This window comes from Crocodylus siamensis, chromosome 2 (genome assembly GCF_052110815.1).
Source record: "Crocodylus siamensis isolate JL-2025a chromosome 2, ASM5211081v1, whole genome shotgun sequence".
NCBI lineage: Eukaryota > Metazoa > Chordata > Crocodylia > Crocodylidae > Crocodylus > Crocodylus siamensis.
In genome coordinates this window covers 145,170,142-145,194,779 of record NC_143396.1, presented here as the reverse complement: position 1 = coordinate 145,194,779, position 24,638 = coordinate 145,170,142, and the positions used below count along the sequence as shown (strand labels likewise).

General features: G+C 46.7%; 1 protein-coding gene across 8 annotated transcripts in view; it reads left to right on the top strand.

The window, feature by feature from the left end:
* The window catches only part of HSD17B11 (hydroxysteroid 17-beta dehydrogenase 11), a 58,026-nt gene that overhangs the window by 16,571 nt on the left and 16,817 nt on the right, over nt 1-24,638 (top strand). The window contains exons 7-10 of one of the 8 annotated variants that reach the window (XR_016440863.1): nt 16,952-17,026; nt 19,744-19,885; nt 22,360-22,561; nt 24,061-24,228. Coding sequence is in view for 2 of the 8 variants with exons in the window: in XM_090037034.1 (XP_089893160.1) it covers nt 3,325-3,412 (88 nt within the window). In the remaining 6 variants the exon portion in view is untranslated. Of the gene's footprint in view, nt 1-1,791; nt 2,164-3,324; nt 10,291-16,686; nt 17,027-19,398; nt 19,525-19,743; nt 19,886-22,359; nt 22,562-24,060; nt 24,229-24,638 lie in introns of those variants that run through there. The other 7 variants (XR_016440859.1, XR_016440860.1, XR_016440861.1 and 4 more) reach the window with 7 other exon arrangements.

The following is a 24,638-nucleotide window of genomic DNA, read 5'->3' as shown; positions in this document are numbered from 1 at the left end:
TATGAATTAGATTATTGTTTGATACACTTCAGGAATCTACAGGAAGGTTCATACTGGTAAGGTAATGTGCACTTTAGCTAAGGCTTAGATGCGATAGTAGTAAAGCTGGTGTACTTTACATGCCAAGGGAGACAGTGCAACAGAGTGTAGCAAACACAGGGTCTGAAGAATCAGACACTATTAAGATGGGTGTAAAGCATAAACTACTGCTGGTAACAGGAAAGAGCAACTTCAGTCAATACCTTATAGTGGCAGTCAACTTTTCTTGCACAGAAATAAGAGGCAAATATTTGGGGAAGCATGTGCAACAGTGAGACTGTGACTGAATATAGCATGGAACTTAGGGCAAGTGTCATTAAAGAATTCTTGTATGCAGAGGGTGGATATATTTGCCAAAGGTCAAGAATTAACAGTCCTTGAGTCTGCTGAACAAGACATTGAAGCTGTAGTTGAGATTGACTGCTTAGACAAGCTACGCACTGAACAAGACACTTAACATCAAGGTGGCGTAGGGCTTGGGTGTGAGGGTAGATGTAGCCCTCGAATCTGACACCAAAAAGGGATGTACCGATTTCCAAATCCAGGGTGTTAAAGGGGGCTATGACAAGACTGAACACCTCCTGAGGCATTAGATCTATAAAAACACATGGCAGACAACTTCATTAAAATTGCAGCCTGAAACTTCCATAGTAAGGAAGCATGGTGGCTTCTATTAGAACAACAGTGAATTCAAAGCACTGCAAGGCAGATAAGGAGCACAGGAGCCAATACACTTCCTCATTGTGAAGTGCGCATATATCAAACACTCAGACTTATTGCTTTATCAGTACACATAGGGTACATTGTATCCCTGTCTTTATTTATGCCCTGTGCTGAGGGAACAAAGGGCAGAGAGCATTTCCTGCTTCTCTCACAACAGTCATGTACCGCCCATGATCTGGAGGAGACGGCAGGATATAGATCTGTATATCTATATATGTATTTTAAAGAGCTCCAGTTACTGGTAATCAACTTTTCTTTCCCATTTAAGATACTGTCCATAAGGACACTCTGACTGTGGGTGATTTTAAAACAAAGGCACACATAGGCAGAGACAGGTTTTGGAATGCCATAGGCAAATAACCAAAAATCCACTTTACCAAATGCAGCACCTGCCCATGAGATTTCTGTGATTGTGTAGAGCAGAGGTGTCAAACTTGCCTTGCATCCTGGGCGGAATCTGGACCACGGTGTTTCTTGCAAGCTGAACATGGGTCGTTCAGGGTTTCTCACTGGAGGAAAGACCTTGCTCAGGCACTGCCAAATCTCAGCTCTGCCAAGTAATAAATATGCCAGTGCTCATTCAGAGGACAGTCATTTAGGATAGCTGCCTTGTGTACCTTGATTGAGCTGATGGATAGGTCTACAGGCTTAAGCTCCTGAAGATGCACTATAGTTGAAACAAAGACTGGTTAGAGCTAAGGTTTCTTATCTGACATCAGCTAGAAAACCTCCACCACTTTGCTCGGTAATTACATGTAGAAAACTCCTGTATGAGCAAAGATGTTGCTTAGTTAGGAAGAGCAGCTCCACCTGATTTCCAAGACCCATCAAGTCTCTGGTCTGTGAGAAGAAGGGAGTATGAATCTGTGTAAGCACTCTCCATATCATGGATAAGGAAGTCTGAAATAAGGAGCAGAACCCTGAAGTTCCTCATGTACTTCAGCAGAAGGTCTTGGTACCAAAATTGCTTCAGCCACATGGGAGTGGGGTAATAGGATCATCTAAACCAAGTCCTGTTTCACCTTGTAGAGTACCTTTGGGTTCAGACGTGTGGAGTGGGAAGGCATACAGAGGCATCTTGACTACAGGATGAAGGAGGCATCGTACAGGGAGTCTGAGCAGAGAACTCCCCTGGAGCAGGAAAGGCACTTCCTGTTTTAATTGGATGTCAGCCAGTCCATTTTTAAATAATCTCAGTATACACAGAAAGATTGGGGAACTGAGTACTTGTTTTTACAATCATGGTATAGGACAGTGGTGCTCAGCCTTTTTGGCTGACTGGCCAAATGGATTCTGCTGGTAGCCCCAATCTGGCAAGGGCAGTTGCAGCAGGGCACCATCCAGCCATACAGGGGAGACAAGGGAATCTCAGCTCCAACCTGGCCCCACAGGGAGGGAGGGGGCATGGCCCACCCTGCAGGGGAAAAAGGGGGCATTGCCTATGCTGGAGGGGGCTTGAGTTGGCCCCATCCCAGCCTCAGTGGGAAAGGGGCCATAGCCCAGCCCCCTCCAGTCAGAGGTTGGGGGGAGGGGGCATAGCCCAAACTCATTCAACCATGGTGGTGGGCAGACCTGGCCCCAGCCTGCTGTGCAGGGCTTGGAGTTTGGGAATTTGGTAGCAGGGGAAGGTAGCCAGATTTATTATCATCACTCCACTGCTGTCAAATTTCCTGATCCATGGGGAGTCTCGTGGGCCAGATACTATGGTTCCATTGGCCTCACTTGGCACACCATCTGAAAGTTAAGCACCCCAGTGTAGGGAATGATCCTGTTGAAAGGGTCTATCTTGGTATTCCAGAGAGTGGGAGGTACACTCTGGAAAAATAGAATAATGCCAGATATGCAAATGCTATACTGCATAAATATTAAGGTGGCGTAGAATGTGGCCTAGAGGAGAGCCATTTCTTACTATCATCAAGGACTGCCCTCTGAACAGTAGCATTAGTTCTCATAAAGACTGCAAACAATCCTGCAGGAGGTAGGTCCAAGCTGTCACAGAATCCCAAAGGTTCCTATGAATTCAAGTCTCTGCCCTGTAAGCAAAGTTGAATTTCGTATATTTAATAGCTGACTCAGAGTCCAAAAGAGCCATATCATAGTTTGCAGGCTCTCTGACACTGGGTCAAAAGAGGGTCCTCTTACTAGCTAGTTGTCCAGGTAGAGGTAGACAGTGACCCCTTGCCACCTGAGGTGAATGGCCTTAAGAGAGGAGAGCATAGTGAAGATTCTTAGAATTGTCAAGCCAAAAGAAAAGGACCTAGTGCTGGTAGTAGTTCTTATCCACCATAGACCAGAGGTATGTGCTGCTGAGCAGCTGAGAAATGCTTATGAAACCATTGATGATTTTTGGTTTGTTTCACGAACTAACACAAGTGCAGGAATGACAGAGGGGTCAATTTCTAGGGTAAAAACATCATAGGTTTATTTAATACTTTTGGATTTCTTAAATCTTGGAACTGGAGATAGAGCAAGGGAATTTGGGATTCTCCCTTCCTTTCACTCCTGTATCCATAGTTTAAATTTATAATAATTATTTTAATTTGTTCTGTCATTTTTTTTCAGAATACTTCCAGAACGTGCCTTAGCAGCTTTGAACAAGCTACAGGCAATTCAATTTGATAAAGTTGTTGGATACAGAAACAAGGAATGACAAGTTAATAGGTTTCCCCTCTATAATTGCTTGGCTGCAGTTATACAGTGTTTTGAATGATTCGCAACAAAAAGGTGATGTGGGAAGGTTTTCTAGCAGCCTTCTCACAACACTACCACCTGACAATGGCCAGGTCTATCTATACTAGGAACATTTTGCCAGCCTAGCTGTACTACATCAGTATAGATGGAGCTTATGAGACAAAACTGGTTTTGCTAGTATAATTTGTTCCAGCAGTCTTGAGCAAAATACAGTATTCCAATAAAACTATAGTTTTGGCAGAATAACTGTCAACACCAGGATTCTCAATAGGGTACCTGGACACCCTGGCATGCCACAGGGTGACATGGAATGTTAGCACTGTTAGAAGTGCAAATGTGATTCACAAAATAAATCTAAAGATTTCAGATAGGAATCCTTAGTGCTAAAAACATTCTAACCGGTTGCAGTCTTTTATGAGTTCTCTGTAACAGAAGAATTGCTCTATTATTTTTCTTCAGTCAAAAAAATGAGTAAAAGGCTAAGAGTTACCATTTTCCAAGGGGTGCCTTGAGTCTAAAAAGATTGAGAACCACTGGCCTACACTAATGAACTTCACTCTGCCATCTCTGTTGGTCACCTCTTTGTAACTGAGCAACGCAGCTGTACTGGCAAAAGTTAATAGTTTATAGTCATGACCAAAGCCCAAGCAGTGCTGCAATTATGACAAATGAGTTGTTCTAAGTATCTGGTTGCTTTATTTCCTATTAGAATGATTATTTGAATGTCTTGGGGATTTTACTGTATTGTATAATTAATGTATAAGGATACCTAGAGATTTGGAATAGCATCTTTATCATTTTAAAACTACATAAATAACCAGATAATATACAAAATTCATACTGATGCTTCAACAGTCTGCATGGGGACCAAGAAAACTGGATTCCTTCCAACTGGATGTTACTTAATTTTTTTGGTACTCTGATGCCTTAAATCATTAGCACATTTGTAATATTTAAACAGGTTTGTTAAAGTGTCTTAAACCTGAAGCTATTCGTTACTAAATCATACAGTATCTATATGCTAAGTTTTCTTTTCTTTCGAGGTATGTTAATATGGAATTACAGTGGTTATCAGATTTACTCAAATCCAAGATGATTTTTCCTTCCCCGTCAATATGGAGGGCGACAAAAGCCTCATCTTAGATTTGAGTACTGGCCTGGGGCAGCAGGCTGCTGCAGCCCCAGCACCGGAGCTGAGGGGTGGGAGGCATGTGGGTGATATTATATTCTAGGGGGGAAGTGGAAGACTGGGGGAGACCAGTTGTTTGAGATTTGTGGGAGGAATGTGCAGGAGACTGTGCAGCCTGCTGCTGCTTCTTTTGCTGGACAAGGCTGAAGGTAAGTAAGGAGCAGGAGGCAACGGGGTTGGGGGCAGGAAAGGGATGTGGGAGGGACAAGGGCAGGGTGAAGGTGAGTCAGGCACCAGGGACAGGCAGCAGAGGAGGAAGGCACAGGCATGGAAGGGGCAGTGGGGCATGTGGCAAGAGGGACAAGCAGCAGGGGTCAGGTACAGGTATGGGGAAAGGGGAAAGGGGTGGCAGGATTGGTGGAAACTCTGCTTCCAAACCAAAAAATTTTGAATAACTTTTTGGAATATTAAAGTGCAAGTTCTGTGTGAACAAATTAGGACTAAATCAGAAATTAATAGAAGATAGTGAGATCTGTATTATAAAAAGTTCTGAAGAAGAAGAGGGGAGTAAATTATGAGATAGAGATGAAGCAACACAAAAGCTTAACATCAACTAGAACATTAAAGAACTGTCAAAGACTGAAAGGAAGAGAAAAAACACAAGCCTGTGGACACTGACTTGAATTAGGGAAGCACTGATAACAGAAGTTAAATACCTGTCTGTGTATGTTTTGGGGGGTATCTTTAAATGCTACATTTCTTTTCTGATAGGTTGATTTATTAATAAGTTAAAGAAAAACCCACAAAACTGTCATAGTAAGATATAACCATCTCTGCATCTCATGTGCCCAGTGGTCACTGTAGTAGCCATATATCCATTCACTTATTAGCAGGGATCCTGGTTTTCCCTGATATAAAAATCACAAATTCTCTGCTAAAAAACCCAAAATCTGTGATTAAAATTAAAGACCACCCACAGTCCCCACAGCTGGTGCCCCTTGTCCCCTCTCCCCCACAGCCTCTTCTCCCCCAGCCCTGCTGGAGGAGGCCCCAGCTGCCAGGGGTATGGACCCAGGTCCGCAGACCCCTGCCCCCTCTCCCACCCCCGTGGGCTGGGGGGGTGGCTCCCCGTTGTTGCATGCACTCCCAGGGGGGAGGGAGGGACCTGCACCCGCCCCAGATCTGTACCAGGGACAGGGGCAGGTGGCAGGTGCAGGCTGAGGCTGCTGCCCAGCCCGATGGGGCTTGGGGCCTGGGGCCACAATGCGCAGCTGCAGGGCCCAGGCAGGAACAGAATGGGACTGCAGGTGGCTCATCCAGGGGGAGGGGGAGGGCTGGTTCCCCACTACCATGCGCACTCCTGAGGGGCAGGGTAGACCCGTGCCCACCAGATCTGTACCCGGGGCAGGCACAGGCTCCAGGCTCAAGCTCCCAGCCTGCTTCCCTTCCTTGGGGCCTCCAGAGCCAGCAGGTGTGACCTAGCATGGCTGAGGACAGCAGGGCCGTGCGGGGATTCCTCGCCGGTGTAAGCTGCCCCTGCCCCCCTCTTGCTGCCTTGGTGACATGCCTCCAGTGCCTGCCACTGCTTTGAGAGGAGCAACCCCATGCCACTACCCTCACTACAGCCCCATGTGCAGGAGGTGCATCACTGGGGCAGCGGGGGAGGCAGTGAGAAGTGGCGAGGAGATTTTCTGCAGGGCTTTTCTGCTCCCTGCCGCATCAGGTCACAGGAGGCAGAAGCAAGGTGGCAGGGAACAGCAGGCCTCTTGCTCGCCACCAACCAAAAAAGGTTGACAACCCCTGACTTATAGGTAGAACAAATACTAAGTTTGGGGTGAATATTAAAAAAAGCATTTGTCCTTTTTTTTCTCTGGATTCTTTGTAGCAGTCATGCACACCAAGTATTCTCTGTCTTTGGTTCCCTTAGGCAGCTTCCCATATTTACCAACAACTTTACTTAGTATTTGCTAGATACACCAGTTTATGTGTAACTTCTGTCCCTAGCCTGTTTGTACTGGATCTGGTATGTGGGTAGGGGAGTTTGTGGGCCCAGTCTGGCTTGTGGACTGGCCCTGTTTACCTGGCCATGTCTGGAACTTAATTTAAATGTTTATTTATGTTAGGTCTTCGGCATTTTATTACAGAAGTATTGGATAGCTTGGGCTTAATTAAGCAGAAATGTCTTGGATATAAGATGCTGGGTTTTTGGTTGTATCTGTTTTTATCTAAGGGCATAGGCAGGCAAAGTTCTTTGAGTAGATATGATATATTTTATTAGACCAACTGAGTAGTTGGAAAACAGTTCTTAGCAAGCTTTTGGGCACAGTCACCCTTCATCAGGCATAGGGAGTCTCTGCTGTTCTGAGACTCCAGGAAATGAAAGAAGTTAAAAGTGTGGCAGGATGTCAGTGAGAATGTAAATAGGTAGAATTAGGAAGACAAAAAGTGAGGCAGAGAAGGAAGGGGGAGGGGGAAGAGAGCAGGGGAAAAAAAGGCTGAAGGGGGAGACACAGTGCAGTGATAGAGTACAAGGTAGAAAAGAGACTGTCAGGCAGGTACCTGGTGAATCAGATGTTAGGCAGGTTGTAATGTGTCATAAAAACAATGTCTATATTGAGTCCATGATTTTTTTTGTATCCAGTTGATTTATGAAGTGAAGTTCATCAGCTCATGTATGAAAGGTGTTTTGTGGGTTCCCTTTGAGGATCGGAGAGGGAGTGATTGTCCTGTGAGAAGTGCGTACCCACAGGTAGTTGGGTATTCTTGTCTTTGATAGATTTTCAGTGTACATTCATTCTGGTGTGCAGTTATTGTTTGGTTTCTCCAACATATTACCCCTCCGGGCATTTGGTGCACTGGGTGAGATGTAATATTTCTGGAGATACAGCTGTAAGATCCAGGAATGGTGATGGTTCTTTGGTGGGGGGGTAGTTGTAGTGGGGATGGTGGAGATACATTGGCAGGTTTTGCATTTCTTGTCCTGGCATGGTCTGAATCCACTTGTTGATGTGGTTTGTGTGATAGGGAGCTTGCTTCTGGTGATGAGGTTAGGAAGGTTTGGTGCTTGTTTGAAGGCCAGGATGGGTGCTTCTGAAAAGATCTCTTTAGAATTGGGTCTTCTAGTATGGGTTGCAATTGTTTGAGGATTTTCCATGTAGGTTCCAGGAAAGGGTGATGTGTCATAACTAATGGGGTGTGATTTGTGAGGATTTTTTTCCTTTTAAATTGCAGTAAATCTTCATATGGTAACTGGGTGGCTTTTTCAAAAGTGGGATCTATCTCTCTGCAGGAGTGTCGCTGTTGGCCGAAGGCCCTTGTGAGATTTGTGAGGTGGTGGTCACGGGTGTTCTCCTCGCTGCAAATTTGGTGGCATCGGAGAGCTTGGCTGTATATTACAGCTTTCTTGGTGTGTTTGGGGTGATTGCTGGCTCAGTAGATATCTGTGTTGGTCTGTGGGGTTTTTATATATGGTGGTTTGAATTTTACCATCTTGGATATTGATCATGGTGTCCAGAATGGTGTTAGAGTATTCAAGTGATAGAGGATTCAAGTGATAGACAGAATAGAATAAGCAAATGTAATTTCTGCACATATTTGGCAGTGGCTACAGTAAACAAGGGCCTGCCCAGAACCCTCCTTTCTCTGATACCAGATTCAAATAATGCATATAACCTTGTTTATCTCTAGTTTGACTTTTCAAATTAGTTTACAATTTAGTTACAAATTAATAACTCGTTGGATAAAAAATGCTTCATATTCAAGTGAACTGAAATGTACCTATAGAGTCTAGGGCGGGGTAGGCAACGTTTTTTGGCTGGAGTGCTGAAGAAACCACAATGTCTACCTTGTTGAAAGGTGCTGGAGTGCTGGCATGCCAGAAAAACAAATTGGGGGGTGGGGAGGGGGTACATAGCAGGACGCACTGCATATTAGTTTATTTAATAATCATAAATGCTGCCTTTGTTGTGTGTTCCTTGGGAAGGAACAAGATTTGGGTTCCTTGTTGTTGTGCAGCTCCCTCTACCCCACTGCTCCCCTACCTGCATGTTGCAGTGAGAGGCAGAGAGAAAAAGGAGAAAGAGAAAGAAAAGAGAGAGAGAAAGGAGAGCAGAGAGAACCAGACACACACGCGCGCGCGCACACTCACGCGCACGCGCGTGCGCGCGCACACACAACCAGAACCATACATGTGTGCACACACAGAACCAGATATGTGGGCACGTGGGAGCTGGGCTGCTAGGCCACCAGACGAAGTCCGACCCAGCAATGCCCTGGGCCCGCTGGAGCCCCTGTGCTTCCCAGGGGAGCCAGCCCCCAGGCTGCAGCACAGCTAGCTGAGGCCCCAGCCTGGAGCCTGCCCATCAGCCCAGCCACCCACCCACTCCATACAGCTAAGGCCCTAAGCTGGCAGGACCATTTAGGACCTTTAAACAGTTATCCTCAGAGAAGCTGGATGAGCACATGATGGCGCATCCCCACCACAGTCCCTCCACCCTGGTGCCAAGATAGCAAGCATAGGGGGCATCAAGGAGTGTTTTCCCCTAGGAAAGCAAACCAGTCTGGCTCTGGACTGACAGTGCTGCATACTTTAACACCCCATTGGGTCCAGGGCACTGCTCTGGGGTCAGACCAGTGCAGCAGAGGAGGGGAGAGCTGGTCTGGAGCCAGGGGAGTCTGTCCTTGCACCCTGAAGGGACTGAGGCAGTAAGCCAGAGCCTCCTCATGGGCTCCTGGGGTATGCCCCCCCCCAGACCCTCACCCCGGGGAACAAATCCCACCCTCACTCTAAGCTGTAGTGCACAGAGGAGCAGGGGACTTGTACATGGCCATGCAGGATGGTAGTGGCAGAGCTGGGGCCACTGGTCTGGGGTCCCAGTAGGAGACTGGAACAGCCCCAGGCTGCATCGTTCCACAAGCAGCAGCAGTGACATAGCTCTGCCCAGTGTCTCTGAGAGCTCAGGTCTGGAGAAGGGAAGGTCGTTCCTTCCAAAGGTGATGCCCAGAGGCCAGATCACCTCAAATCCAGCTCCCAGCACTCCCTGGATCTCTGGAGTCCCCAAGCTGCTCAAAACCTTGAAACCATGCCCCTGCCCCAGCCTCAAGGCTGAGACCAGAGGCTCTGGGACTGGAGCCAACCAAATAAGCTCAGGAATAAGTTTCCTGGGCTCTGGGCAGCTGCAGCCTGGAGGCTGCAAACAGGTGCGCCAGGCTCCGGAGCCCAGGCATCAGCTCTGTACCAGCGCATGCATGCGCGCCTTGGAGTGGGTGGGGGAGGGGCCTGAGGCAGCACATCCCTGGTTTCTCCTCCACTCCTGGCACAGAGCTGGTAACTGGGCTCCGGAGCCTGGCGCAGCTGTTTGTAGCCAGCCTGGGCTCTGGGCAGCTGTAGCAAGCCGGCTGCACACAACTGTGCTGGGCTTCAGCATCAGCTCCATGCTGGTGGCAACTGAGGCGGACAGTAGGGTAGCACAACCCACCCCAAGGTGCACGTGCAGTTGCCACCAGCATGGAGCTGCAGCCAGCCCTGGCTCTGTAGCTGCTGCCAGTCATGGAGCCCGGGCTGCTTCCAGCAGGGCTTGCAGACTCCCAGCCACCTGTTTGGAGCAGCCTGGGCTCTGTGGCTGGTAGCAGCTACCCAGAGCCAGAGCTGGCCATGGCATGCCAAGCAAATGGCCTTACGGGGGGGGGGGGGTGTTATGATGGGGGGGGGCAGTGACATGCCGCTGCCCTGCCCCTGCCCATTCTGTTGCCCCTTACTGACAAACCACCCCCCCCCAGCCCCACCGTGCTGCTGCTTCTCACTCCAGACCCACTGACCCCAGCCCTGCCAGTGCCCCTCACTCCCAAACAGCACTACCCTGCCCCACACCTCTTGCCGGTGCCCCTCACTCCCAACCTGCAGCCCCTAGCACTGTCAGGGCCCTGCACACTCAACCCAGTCACCCATCCCATCCCCCATGCCCCTCACTCCTGCCAGTGCCCCTCACTCCCTACCCATAGCCCCTGCCCCCCAGTGCCAGTGCCTCACTCAACCTGCAGCCCCCCAGCAGCTTAGGCAGCTCAGCCTCTCACCCCCCAATCTGCAGCCCCTTCCCTTCCCAACCCCTGTTGGTGCCCCTCACTCTCCACCCACGGTCCCCCCTACCTAGTGATGCCCCTCACCCCTGACCACAGCCCCCTGCAGCCCCCTGCCCAAGCCAAGCAGCTCCCACATTGCTTTCTCTCTCCATTCTTCCCCGCCTCCCCCTGGCCAATTTTTGCTGTTCCTCTGCTCTCCCACAAAGTGACTGGCTGTCAGTATCACATGACTCCCCCTCCCCCAACAGCCAAGCACCTTGCCCACTGCTCTCAGCCCCAAGCACCTGGCCTGGGAGGACAGAGGAACAGCAAGGAACATTTGATATTTTGCTTGTATTTTAAAAACCAACCTGGTCACAGTGCAGGGGGCCAAAAAAGAGACATGTCCGGGAAAACCCAGACGTATGGTAACCCTACTATAGACTCATGGGAATGCAGTGTTTTGTGTGAATGCTCACTAATTATGCTTATGTAGACAACCAGCACTTTTGCTAAATTGAACAAGACTCACTCAATGCTTGGGCATCCATAGAAGCAAAGGTAGTGAAACTTTGTGTAACCTTAGCTTTGCAAAATATTCTAGTTGCAAAATTTGCTCTATGACATGATTAGAAGTAATGTGTGGTATATACTGTCTATTGTATAAAAATAAAGAGAAAAACAAGATCTAAAAACTATATGGATATGGAAGTTATAAATAAGTGGGGTGTGGTTCTTACAATTAGCCACTAGCCTGTTTTAGGAACTGTGTAATGCTATAAGCACAATCCAATCATTATTGGACCCATATAGGAGTTGCAAAATGCAAAATTTTTGATCAGACAGAAAATGGAGTTTGTGTAAGGAACGGCATATGAATAGGCTTGTGTACATTGCCACACTAATTAAAATACGCTTCCCGCCCCCCGCCCCCCCCCCCCCCCCCCCCGGTTCATCCCAGAGCACATGCATACAATACATGCCTTGAGTGCTGGACTGGAAGATGGGAAATAGGTTTCACTACTGAATTTTAGCATGTCTGGGGTTAACTTCTTTGGGCACATCCACATATGCAAGCATGTATGCTTGCACAAACTCAAATAGAAGCAGTGTAAATTTGAACCAGGGCTCTTTGCCTCAGCGCACGTGCCTGGACATGCCCTTTGTTGTGGAGCAAATTGTGCCACTTGGGGCAAAATAACCCTGCTTGGCTCCTCCCAGATCTGCACCCTGCACTTGTCAGTATTGAAATGCATCCTGTTTTTGTTAGCCCACCCGTGTAACCCATCTAGGACTTGCTGCAGTCTTTCCCTCCCTACTAGCGTGCTCACCTCACCCCAAATTTTAGTATCATCAGCAAATTTAAACAGGTTGCATTTCACCCCATCGTCCAAATCGCTGATGAAGAAATTGAACAGTGCAGGCCCAAGGACCGAGCCCTGGGGGACTCCGCTGCCCACTTCTCCCCAGGTTGAATATGACCCGTCCCCCACCCTGCTCTGAGTATGACCCTTCAGCCAATCTGCAATCCATCTGTGTAGGCATCAATGCCACAGTCGCCTAGTTTTTTAAAGAGGATGGGGTGGGAGATGGTATCAAAGGCCTTGCTGAAGTCCAGAAAGACTACATCCATGGCGACACCTGCATCCAATGCTTTTGTGACTTGACCTGATCATAAAAGGCAATCAGGTTGGTCTGACATGATCTGCCCCTAATGAAACGGTGCTGGTTGCCCTTGAGCATCATCCCTGAAGCCGGCCCATCGCAGATGTGCTCCTTGATGATCTTCTCAAAGAGTTTACCTAGGATTGAGGTAAGACTGACGGGCCTATAGTTGCCCAGGTCCTCCCTCCTCCCTTTTTTAAAGATGGGGACTACATTTGCTATCTTCCAATCATCTGGCACCTGGCCCGAGCACCACGAGCGCTCGTAAAACCGTGCCAAGGGCCCTGTCATAACCCCTCCAAGCTCCCTCAACACCCTGGGGTGGAGCGCATCTGGACCTGCTGATTTGAACACGTCCAACCCCTCCAGAATCTCGCTAACCTGGTCCTCCCCAACCTGAGGTCTGGAGGCATTCCACTCAAGTCCATCTTGCATCATGGTGGGGAAGTCCCGGTCCCTGCACAAGAAAACAGAGGTGAAGAATTGGTTAAAGTTGTCTGCCTTCTCCTCTGGCGCAACCACCAGATTGCCCAGAGGATCTTGCAGGGGCCCCATATTTCCCGGTGCTTTCTTCATCCTCCCTATATATTTGAAAAAGGACTTATCTTTGATCTTGGATGCTAGTCCTAGCTCTATCTCTGCCTTAGCTTTCCTGACAGCCCCTCTACAGGCCCAAGCAGAGGAGGTATACTCCTCTTTGGAGATAGCACTCCCCTTCCATCAGTTGTACACCACCTTTTTGGCAATCAGGCATTCCCGGACGCCCTTGGTGGAGCCAGGGCAACTTTTGGGCACTCTTGCCCCCTTGCTTCTTGTTGGGATGGTCGCCCCTTGGGCCCTGAGTATCGTCTCCTTAAGGAACGACCTCTCATCTTGGGCACTGAGTTCCCCTGCTCTGGAGCATCCCAGTGCCTCTCCCACTAATCTCAACTTGTTGAAGTTGGCCCTCTTGAAGTCTAGGGCTACCACCTTGCTGCAGGCCCTTGACACCCTGCGTTGGATGGTGAATTCCAGCAAGCGATGATTGCTATCACCCAGGTGATCAAGAACCTGGAGGTCCCTTACCAGGTCGTCACCTGTGGCCAGGACCAGGTCCAACAGGGCATTTCCTCTGGTGGAACTGTGCACCTCCTGAATTAAGTGGAGGCCCTGTATCTCAGCCAGGAACCTCCTGGAACGGTCTGACCTGGCTGACTGTTCCTCCCAGCAGATGTCTGGGTAACTACATCCCTTCCCCGGTCCAGCTCCACCCCTTGGCTGGGGGGTTTGTAGTAGACCGCCCACAGTTAGATCTCTCTCCCCACAGCCCCCTTGTATCTTGACCGAGAGCACTTCAGCTTGCCCCTCCTCTGACCCCATTCTGCTGGCAGAGGATGTGTATTGCTTCTTGACATAGTGTCACACTCCCACCTTTCCTTCCTTCTCTATCCCGCCTGTAAAGCCTATAGCCCCTAATGCTAACTGCCCTGTCATGGGATGAATCCCACCACGTTTCTGTAAGCCCTATTATGTCTGGGTCTGAACTGGCTATTCTGAGGGCGAGTGCCTCCTGTTTGTTCCCCATACTACGAGCATTGATATATAGGCATTTAAGGCCTTGCCTAGCTGCGTGTGCCACCCCCCGATTTGGGAGACTGAACCCCAGTTTCTTACCTGGGCACTCCTTGCATTTGTCACCTGTCTTGCTCACGTGGTGTCTCCTCGTCTTCCTGCAGCCCCCTCCCCCGGCGAGGCAACTGCTGCCTTCGCCACCAAGGTAAGGGAGTACACGCGTGGCACACGTGCACCCTGCTCCCTCTGCTCCTGCTCCCCAACTGCCGGGGGAATTTCGAACTGCGGGCTTTTTAAAGCCCATGGTTTGAAATTCCGGCAGTTGACCCCTCAGCCAATCAGGCCTTCCAGCTAGGCCAGAAGTGCGTGCCGGCTGGCCCCGCCCCACCCCCTATGACCCTCCCATTGGGATCCTGGGGTAGCAGGCAATACCACCCCAAGGGACTAGCTGGAGCTGCCCCCCTCTGCTTGGGAGAAAGACCCCCGGGAGCTGCTCCCCCACTTTGGGGAAAGGCCCCTGCTAGATCCCCCCCGCCCCAACGGTCTTCCTGCCCGCGCACGGCTCGGGAGCGCAGCTCCCTGTCAAGCGAGCTAAGAGGCTCCAAAGAGCTTCCCCTCTGGATCTGCCTCAGCTGTGCTGTACCCTCTGCCCCACTTACTTTATGGGGAATCAGCTGTTGCCCCCGCTGCTGTCTCCTCCACAGCTGCTGCCTTCGCCACTGAGCTAAGGGGGTACACGTGTGGCACACATGTGCCCTGCTCCCTCTGCTCCTGCTCCCCAACTGCCACATGGGCCTCAGGGCCCACGATAATTGGGTAATACAAATAGAAGCTTCTGAGGCCCAGCCACTTGGTATCTGGGGACACTAGCCCCTTGTGGTAGCTAGACTGCTGAAACAGCATCCCAAATTCACTTTTTAAAGTATTCCAGAATCCATATTCTTCCACAATTAAAACAAAAGAGAGAGAGGGATTGATCAAATGGGCAATGTTTTTTTGCTATATTTACAAAGTTAAAGCAAGTTGGAAACCTACCAGTGTCTCTAGCATCATAATAAAATAAATCCTAAATATCTATGTTTTAATGTTTACTTTTGGTTTCCTTATTGCATGGTAGGTGTGTGATTGGGGGGATATGGGGTTTGCAGGAGAGGGGTGGGAAGGTGGGGTGGGTGAGTGTGGAGGAATGTGGGGGGATGCGGGTCAGTGTGTCGGTACGTGTGGAGGGGACTGTGGGTGAGGGGGCTGCTTAGGGGTGGGTTGCCAGCCATACCCAGGTCTTTATATAAGACTAGCCAATTGCCCATCAAGAATGACAAGGAGAAGGGGATGGGGGAGCGAGCAGGGACAGAGCCCTGCCCCTGCCCCGACCCTGTCCAGGCCCACTCCCTCCTGCTGCTTGGGGTCCAGGCCCACTCCCTTCCCCCTCCCTGCCAGAGCGGTGGGGGGAAGGGAGAAGCAGGCCTAGGCTGACCCAGCAGTGTGTGTGTGGCGGGGAATTGGAGCTCGGGGCTGACGCAGGGGAGCAGGGCTTACTCCTTCCCTCCCCTCCCCTCCGCTGTGACTGCCATGTTGGGCCCGGCCAGGCCTGCTGCTTCCGCCCCAGCTTGGGGGCCACCCCTCTGCATTGAGCCTGGGCCCAGTCCTTTCTCCCCTGTGTTACTTGGGGGCCACAGCCCTGCCTCCCTACAACTCCATCCCCTGTGTCACTACCATCATGAAGGCAGGCTGTCTTCTGTCACTTCACACTCTGAGACCAGTGACGTTATTCCCTCCAATTTGTCTGTAAAGAATTGTGTATGCATGTGGAACAATAGAAATAGCTCTTGCTAATGGGAGTACAGCAGTTGATGGTGCATTGTTTATATAATAAAGCGCTAATGCAAGTATTCATGTAATCTCCTGTACAATGGCTGGAACAATGGGAATCCACGTATGAATGAGACTTCTAGCTACTATCGCAATATAAGCAAGTAGCAATCAATGTGTTTCTGCAATAAGGTTTCCTGAATTGATACAAATTTGTGATTGTTCTGCAAATTGAAGATCTATTATGGTAGTGTTCTGACTCTAAGTTGACCCTGAACATTAAATGACCTCATATTTTCAGGTTCCATTTTTAGGAAAAACAGTTGTTCCCTGGCTATAAGCCAGTAACTACAAATGAAGGCACTGAATTGCTATGTTCTTACAAAATCCTGTTGGAGAATCACATAACCAATGAACTGACCCAAAGGGCTAAATGCATTAAAAATACCAAAATGCAACCTGCATTGCACAAAAATTCTGATCTTGTATTTTATGGTCTACACACCAGGGAAGACCAACCTGCAGTACATGCCACAAGTGGCACAGGCAGCCTCTATGTGGCATATGGCAGATCAGGCAGGGAGCATGGGGAAGGAAGCAGATTGCAGAGGAAGGAGATTGGAGTGGCATTCAGGGAAGGCAGAGATTTAGTTTGCGGTATATCTACCACAAAGTTTGACCATCCCTGAGCTACACAAATTCTGCAAGTACAAAAACAGTCAAGACTGGAGGAGGGCCAATTATAGGTCAGCCCCATGCCAAAGTCAAGTACAATTGTTATGGGGGGGAGGGGTTGGTCAGGGAGAGGGAGAAGGAGATACAATACAGTACTGAAAACTGGAAGGCCATTTCAGCCAGATCCTAGAAGCAGTCTCTGTAGTTGGGTGCAATAGTTAAACTATGCTAAACTGCTAACAATCTTAATTAATTTCTTTTAAGCTTGTGCAACATTTATGTAACAGGAAACTCGGGTGTGGCAAGTAGGTGTACGCCCTGCTTCTGACTCTTTGCTTTACTTACAGAAATGCTGTAATAGCTGAACAGGAATAAGGATGGGCTTGTGGGAAATTAGTGATAAGAAAATATAAACGAACTAAAAGGAGATTAAGACAGTTTGCTTTTAAAGCCATAAAGAAAACATTCACAAGGCAGAGAACTTTGAGTCCTGGAGATGAACAGAAGAGGAGTTAATGCAGTAACATTCTTTCAACTTGGAAAACTTTGTTCAGTATGAACACAAGCTAAAGGAACCCCAGGCCAAATTCTGCTTCTCGTTTGCCCACACAGGAAGATTTTCCTTGGGATTTGATACAGAGCTACAACCAGCCATCACTGCAACTTGTCCCCAAGCAAGGTATTTTGGTAAGTTTTGGGGGGGGGTTTCATTAAAGAACAGTCATTTTATGGTCTCATCCACCTCCTTGTTATGCATGGTGTGGTACTGGGTGGGGCAAGGAGAAACCAGCCTTTTACAATTCCTACTTAATATCCTTATTGACTATCCTGTATGTTAAATAGTGAATTTAGCAATTAGTCCTCTGCTACTTCTCACTAACTGCTCTCCTCAATGCTGATGCTACTGAGATATGAGTCAGTTTACAGGAACAAGGGAATCCTAGAGTGGCAAGGGAGATTACAAACATGTCTTTTCTGTCTAATGCGTATGAATGTGATGTGCTTGGTGACCTGGGCACAGGGGAATGGATATTTGCAGTAGAAACAGCCAGGGAATATATCTCCAAATGGTTTTAATACAATGATAGGGTTCAGAGGGGAAAGAGCAGCACAGTGTTGAACTCTGTAGACAGAACCCTAAGGCTAGGGACACACATTCAAAAAGCCTGAGCCTGAGCCTGAACGGATTTAATCTTTACAGGTTAGTCTAACCTGGCTAGGCTAAATCACTTTGTAATTGTATAGACTTTCCAGACATGCAGGCACATGCCTGCAGTGGCTCAGGCTAGAAGCCAGGGAGTGCTAAAGCAGCTCTCCCTTCCCTGCGGCCAACCCCCATTAGGATTAGGGAGGACTTTCCCCTGCCCCCCTACTCCTTGATAAGAGTATTTATCAGCACTGTTATCAGCATTTATCACCCCATCAGAAAACAAACAGCCTCTCTCATTAGTTCAAGATCTTCTTAAACAAGGAAGGAAGAAAGGGACATTACCAGCTGAGCTGTTGATTAGCTCCAATGAGCCCTAAATCAACACTACTGTCTGCCACAGCATGGACCGTAGCCAGCATGTGATCTGCTAGCTAATGCTGAGGTGTCTGTGTAAGGCAGAGGGGACAGGGGATCCCTGCTTAGCAGGGAGTGACAAGAGGAGTTGGGGAGCAGGAGAAAGCCAGGCAGATGCTGCTGTGCCTGCAAGTTTCTGCCAGAGCTCCAGCCAGGGAGCAGAGGGGAGGGGACAGCCCTGCTGTGGAACAAAGAGCCCCACCTAGCCCAGAGAGCATGCAGGGATGCTGGGGGAGTCTGGTTTATCTTAAATCAGCAAGGGATCTGGGACAGATATTGCATAAACCGGTTTGAGCCAAATCAGTTAAGTCTGGTATTACATTCAACCACGTTTATCTCAAATAGGTTTCAGCCACTTTCAAACTGGTTTATGTGCACTGAACGTCTGTTACAGTTTTAAACCAGTTTCTGACCGCTTAAACCAGTTTGTGTGTATTGTCTGTCCCTAGCCTGAGAAAATAAGATGAATGGTATGCATGCATACACACAGTTCAGTCTCAACTTGAAAATGCAAAGCCTGCTCCTGACAAACTCAGTACTCTGGAAGCATGATTCTGTAACACAGCCATTCAAGAGCAATATAAATACTTCCATCATGCTTCCTGCTTACCAAGCCAGAACATGACAAAGGACAAGAGAGTGTAGTTCTTCACAATCCAAGGAAGAGATGACCACTACCTGTCTACCTCTCCTTTAGCTCTAGAGATTCAGCCACATGTGCCATTAAGTCACCTCCCCCTTGGTAAGATCATATTGCAAGAGCTGAGGCTAAATAAGGTACCGACAAAGAAATTTAAATCCTCACCAACACCAGGGAAAGCAGAGCAAAATGCTGAAATACATTTTCCCGTGTGTGCAGTTTGCTATGCTCATTGACAGGGCACCATATAGAGTCAGGAATCCTCTGTCCTGCCCACTGTGTATGATTTGTGCCCCATCTGTCAAAAATATCTTCTTTATAAAATGCAGTGGAAAGCAGTTATGAATTCTTTTTACTTTGATCCCATGTCCAGGATCCCACATGGGGCGTGGTGTTGGCAAAAAAAGTCCTGACCTGACGTGCTTATAGTCTAATAACAGACACCACAAATAGATATAACAAACTAAACCAGGGAAGGGGATTGGGTGGCAGATGGGCTGGCTGGGGCATGCCAGCTCCGGCCACTCACCCTGAGCACCGCCAGCTCCAGCCACTCACCCCGGCCGCACACAGGCTACTAAAGTGCAGGGCTAGGTATCAGGCAGCCCCTGCACTTTAGTACCCTCATGCCCCAGCCAACCTGTCACCATCTACACATGTGTTTCAGCACATGCAGTTACTCTGCTGTAGGAGACAGTACTATCCTACAGTGGAGTAAATTTACTGCTCCCTAATACCTGCTCATGTGTAGGCAGTGATGCTTTACTTCTGAACAAATTAGTCAGCTCTGCATTAAAAAACACATGTAGATGCACCCTTTGCAAGTTAGGCTGCTTCTCTCCGTGTCTACCACAGAATCCTCACCATCCCACAGAGATTGTGGAGAAGATGGAAGTAGCTGAACCATGTGAAAAGACGATTAGGAATGCATGAGGGAGCTGGATGAAGGGCTGCACCTCTTGAGTTGCCATGTCTCCTATAGTTTATCCTGGAGGCAAGTGACTCCACAGCATTTGCAATACCATAACATGTACATTGTTGTCTTTAGGGAACTGTGGTGCTTAACTTAAGGTACTCTTAGGTGGTCTTCTAAAGTTACCAAATGTCCTTGATGCTTCTTTTTTCTTAAAAATAAGATAAAATCATATACCGACAAGTATTTGCTATCAAACGATTCTCAGCTTTGCCTTCTGTTTGCAGATAAATGATGAAGCTGTCCATTCTTGGTGCAACAGGTCAGTCTGGTCAATATCTGGTCTTGCACGCACTTGAGGAAGGCCATGAAGTGACAGCACTTGTTCGGAACATCACTAAACTGACTATTCAACATAAAAATCTGAAGGTATTTCATATAGAATATTATGTCTGATACTATTTTTCTAGAACTAAGGTTTTCTAATGTCTCTAGTGATTCAGGGTGTCTCAATTTTAGGATACCAAACTTGACCTCTTACAGGAGTCATTTTTCAGATGCTGTGTGCTTAGCACATTCTGAAAATTGGGGCTCCTTTAAGCTGTTTCAGTTTGGGCAACCAGAAATGGAAGTGGTAAGATTCACTGGTATCATTTTAAGGATTTTGGCCTAGATATTTAATATACCTAAGATACACTTTATCTTCTATTCTTACATTGTCAATAAATCCAAAAGTCTTTCCATTAAATCCCATGGTCTTTGGATCAGTTTCTACATAGCAATTCAGGTTGGCTAACTGACTGTACAAAAAATATCATCCTGCCCACATATGACCTATAGGCTATGTGGCCTAGCTGCAACCTTTAGCAGCCAGTCCGAACACCTGTAAATTTCTTCCCTATTAGAAGCTCCAATCATATTTTCTCAACCAACATTTCTGCAGCTCCATGAGTGCTAACCAGTGTCACATTTAACAAAATAGCTTGGAAAAGTTGTATATATGGTTTTATGAACGTAATATATTTTGATGACTTCAAAGATTTAAATTAACTTGTGTGTTGGAGCTGAATGGGGAGACGTGATAAAGGCCATGTACTCATGGTGTGACAACAGCCTCAGTTCCCACTGATACTGGGGAGGTTGACAGCAGTCAGAGACTCTCAAGGGAAGATCGCAGGATTGGGTTGAATGTCTTAAAAGAGAGCCTTACCTGATCTCTTTATTGCGTTCTTTTTTTGTAATCTAAAGGAGTCCTGGGCAAACGATGGAGTGAAAATATTCTTAAGGTCCCCGCTAGAGCCTGAGCTAGACAAAACTTTAGTATTAGTAGCCTTCTGAAATCTACTGAAGGAATGAAATATTTTTAGTGGGTCTACTGCCCTCCAGGGAAAATGAATGTTGAGCCTGGTGAATTCACTTCTCAGTGTTTCAAGCAGTAATTGACCAAAGTTGTCTGCTCTTGAGAAACACCTGTCAGAGTAGGAATGAGGTTCTGTTCACTTTTTAAATGTATCCAATCTCTCTCTACAGTAAACCAGCCAAGAAATATCACAGCACTTTCTGAAATGAAAATACTATAGAACACAGATATGTTTAATCTAATTCCTGTCTCACATACTACTACAAAATAATTTACCTATGTGAAACAGAACTGTCTAACCCCATTAGGTGGCAGACAAGATCATTTCTAAAGCACACCTCCTAGGTATAGTAAATACTCTTCTTTTCAAGGCAAGCTAGAGGCTGTAGCACAGAGGGGCAAGCTTTAGGTCCCTTGTCCTGAAATAAAAGCACATCTTAACTTCTAAACAGAATTAATTGCTAGTTCTTGGCTAAAGTGTATTTATCTCCTCCAGTCTCTGATTCCCATCCCCAGACCACACATACCACCCAACAGGTTTAGCATAACAAAAACACAGAAAAAGCACTTACCAAACACAGTTAGTATCAATGACTCCATCACTGATACAGTGAGAATTAAGGCCTAAAATATAGCAGAACAATCTGTTTGGGAATATTACTTCATCCTACCACTCGCACACAAGATGGATTATCAGTTCTATCAAGCTTTAGAAGACTTCCTGTTTTCTGAGACCAGATGCAAGAAGCACACATCATTCCCTACCTCTCCAATTTTCCATTCAACTTGTGTTAAGTCATATGCCCAGCTGGAGACAATTATGCTAATAACAGCCATGAGGTTTCAGCCATCTGATAAAGTGTGAAAAAGCAGGGGCCTCACTTTTAGGCAGAAAATGGATGATAATTGCTCTATCAACCACTGACTTTCATCAACAGAAATCATATTTTCAACCTAAAAATGAAGTATGGTATTATGTTAATGCTAAATCACAAAAGGAGAAGGGGGAGTTCTGGAGATATTATCACTTTATTACACATCCCATAAGCAGTTAAAAATAATCAGTCTACTGAGGTTTTGCCTTCTTCCTATTTGCCAAGCCTCACCTTTAAACACATAACTCTCTATGAGAGAGTGCATTCAGAGCACTACTACTTCAGTGTTCCTAGTTGATTCTTATTTGAAAACAGAGTGATAAAAGGGCCCGTCTACACATCACCCTACGACAACGTAGCAATGCACTATGTGACTGTATGGCATGCTACAGTGATGTAGTGATAATGTGGGTCTACACATGATTGCCAGCTATGTCACTGTAGTGGCACGCTCCCTGGTTATAATGCAGTGCTATGGCAATGCAGCGGCAAAATCTAACCATACACTGCATGCACAGCGCAGTAACCACCCATGCTGCGCTGTACTTCAGTACTTCCAAAAGGAAGTACTAAAGCATGGCAACGTGTAGACATGCCCAAAGAGGAGAAAAAAATGGTGGTGGTGAGACAAGTGTTGCAAAGATTCCAACATTATTAAATCCTTTTAGGTGGTGGAAACAAACATCTTTTCGGCAGAACAGTTGTCAGAACATTTGCAAGGCCAAGATGCTGTAATTTCCTGCTTAGGCTTCCCTTACAAGATCTTCTCAGCCATTTCAGGATACACTGATTCTATGAGAGCTCTTGTGGCTGCCATGAGGCAATCTGATGTGAGCCGTATAATAGCCATGACATCATGGTACACGTCCCGTGAGTACAGTTACCACCTGATTATTCAAGTGAATACTTGTCTATGTTGATTTCAGAGTCAAGGCCATAAAAATGATGGGAGAGGGGTTTCCCTCTGTCCATTACAGAAACGGAATTACAGTGTTTTTAACTCCGTTGAGCCTCGAGCTAAGAATTAAGAGTCTCTCTATGAAAGGAAAGAATCAGCAGTTTTATTCTTAAAACTTAAGCATGGGCAAAATTCTTAAAAGTACCTAAGTGATTAAACCTATTCCACTAAAAGCCAATGGCCTTTAAACACTTTGAAAAAAATCTTTTCCGCTACCCATTTCTAAGCAAAACCCATTAAAACTCCCCATATCTTGCAGTTGATCTGGGTCTTGCATAAAGCATGGAATAGTGTCTTTAGTAGCTCTCTCTGCTGCTATTTTTCTCCAATACATAGACTGATCTACATCAACTTGTTAAAAGAAAGTGAGGTGGGGATGCATTAGAGCAATAAGGATCAATGTATTTGTGACATCTATCACCACATAATATTGCTATCACCATAAACTTGCACTGATGAGCATGTAATAATGTTACGTCCCACTGAAAGTCATGCCTCCAACTTTCTGGTTCAAATTTTTGTAAATGCACCAAACCCTCCTCCTGCCCCCAAATCATTATATGGTCATGTGACCCTTCAATCAGGTTTTCAATTAACAAACAATTTCCAGAATTCATTGTGTGCGCTCGCTATAAATCACCTCACTAAGGTGACTTCCCCTTCCTCCACTTGGGGAAATAAAGGGATCTGTTTGTTTTCCTGTCCCTTATGAGCACCTCCTTATATTGATTGTTTTTCTGGCCAAGGACCTCCTTTGGAGCCTTCCCTTAAAATTAACCAGCAGGTTCAGTGACTAGCTGATTACCATGAATCATTTCTATTTATGGCTGCACCAATATGAGGCAGAAAGAGCATCAGGCAAGAATGATAAAGAAGTGCAAAGAAAACACTAAGAAGAGCAAGTGAGAGAAAGAAAAGATAAAAAGAAACAAAATTGACAGAAAATTATAAACATCAAGAGAAAAAACAGTCAAAAGGAAGTAAAGGTGACAGAAAGACCAAAAACCCTGCCACAAAGGCAAAAACTGAGTTAGGAAGACACAGTGGTGATTAACATGTTCAATGATAAAATCCTTAATTGCAAGTAAATTGGAAAAAAAAAGTTGGCAGGTAGGTTTTAGGTCAGCCCAGTTTTTATTAACTACCAAATGCCCTAATTAAGCAGAGGTTTGATTAAAGGATATTTTCTCTTAAATACATTATTTAAATCCTGATTTTGTGCTGTTTGTAAGTAAAATCATATTGTGTCAGTTTCTGAGTTAAAAGCAAAGCCCAACAAGCAGTGGCAGACATGTAGTATGGGGTCAGACACCAGACTAGAATTGTCTTGTTAGTAGAGAAGCATAATGTATGCTCAGATTCAATGACCATGCCTGTCCTGCTTGCTACTAACCTGTCTCTTCTCTCACAGCTGAATCAGGCCAGAATGCTCCAGTGTTAGTGCGTTTTTTCCTCCTGCCACTCATTAGAAGTGTGCTTACTAACATGTACCAGATGGAGAACTATTTAGAGACGGAATGTGCTGACCTCAACTGGACCATAGTGAGGCCACCAGGGCTAAAAAACATCCCAGCCACAGGTAAAAGAATGATAGCAGCAGCATCTATAAAATGAGGCTTTGCTAAGAGTGTAATTGGCATTGTAGATGGGTGATGGCTGATCAAATAGTTACATGTTGTGCCCTTTTTGTAGGTGCTAGCAGGCCCTGCAACGAGTACCAAGTTGCACTGACTCCTTTTAGGTTTAGGCTACACAAAATTTTGCAGGATCAATCAGAAGGCTTGAAGAAGACTGGAAGAGAGATGTGGGAAAATTGCACAGCCCCTGTCTAGCAGGTTTTTAATCTTTCAAATCGCTAAACTTTTTTTAAACTAGAGGAGTAAAAGAACCCCTCTGAAACGCAATATACAGGTCTAATCTATATGCTAACTACATCACTTAGCCAACATTTCCAGTGGCTGATATATCAAGATTTATTAACTAGGGGAC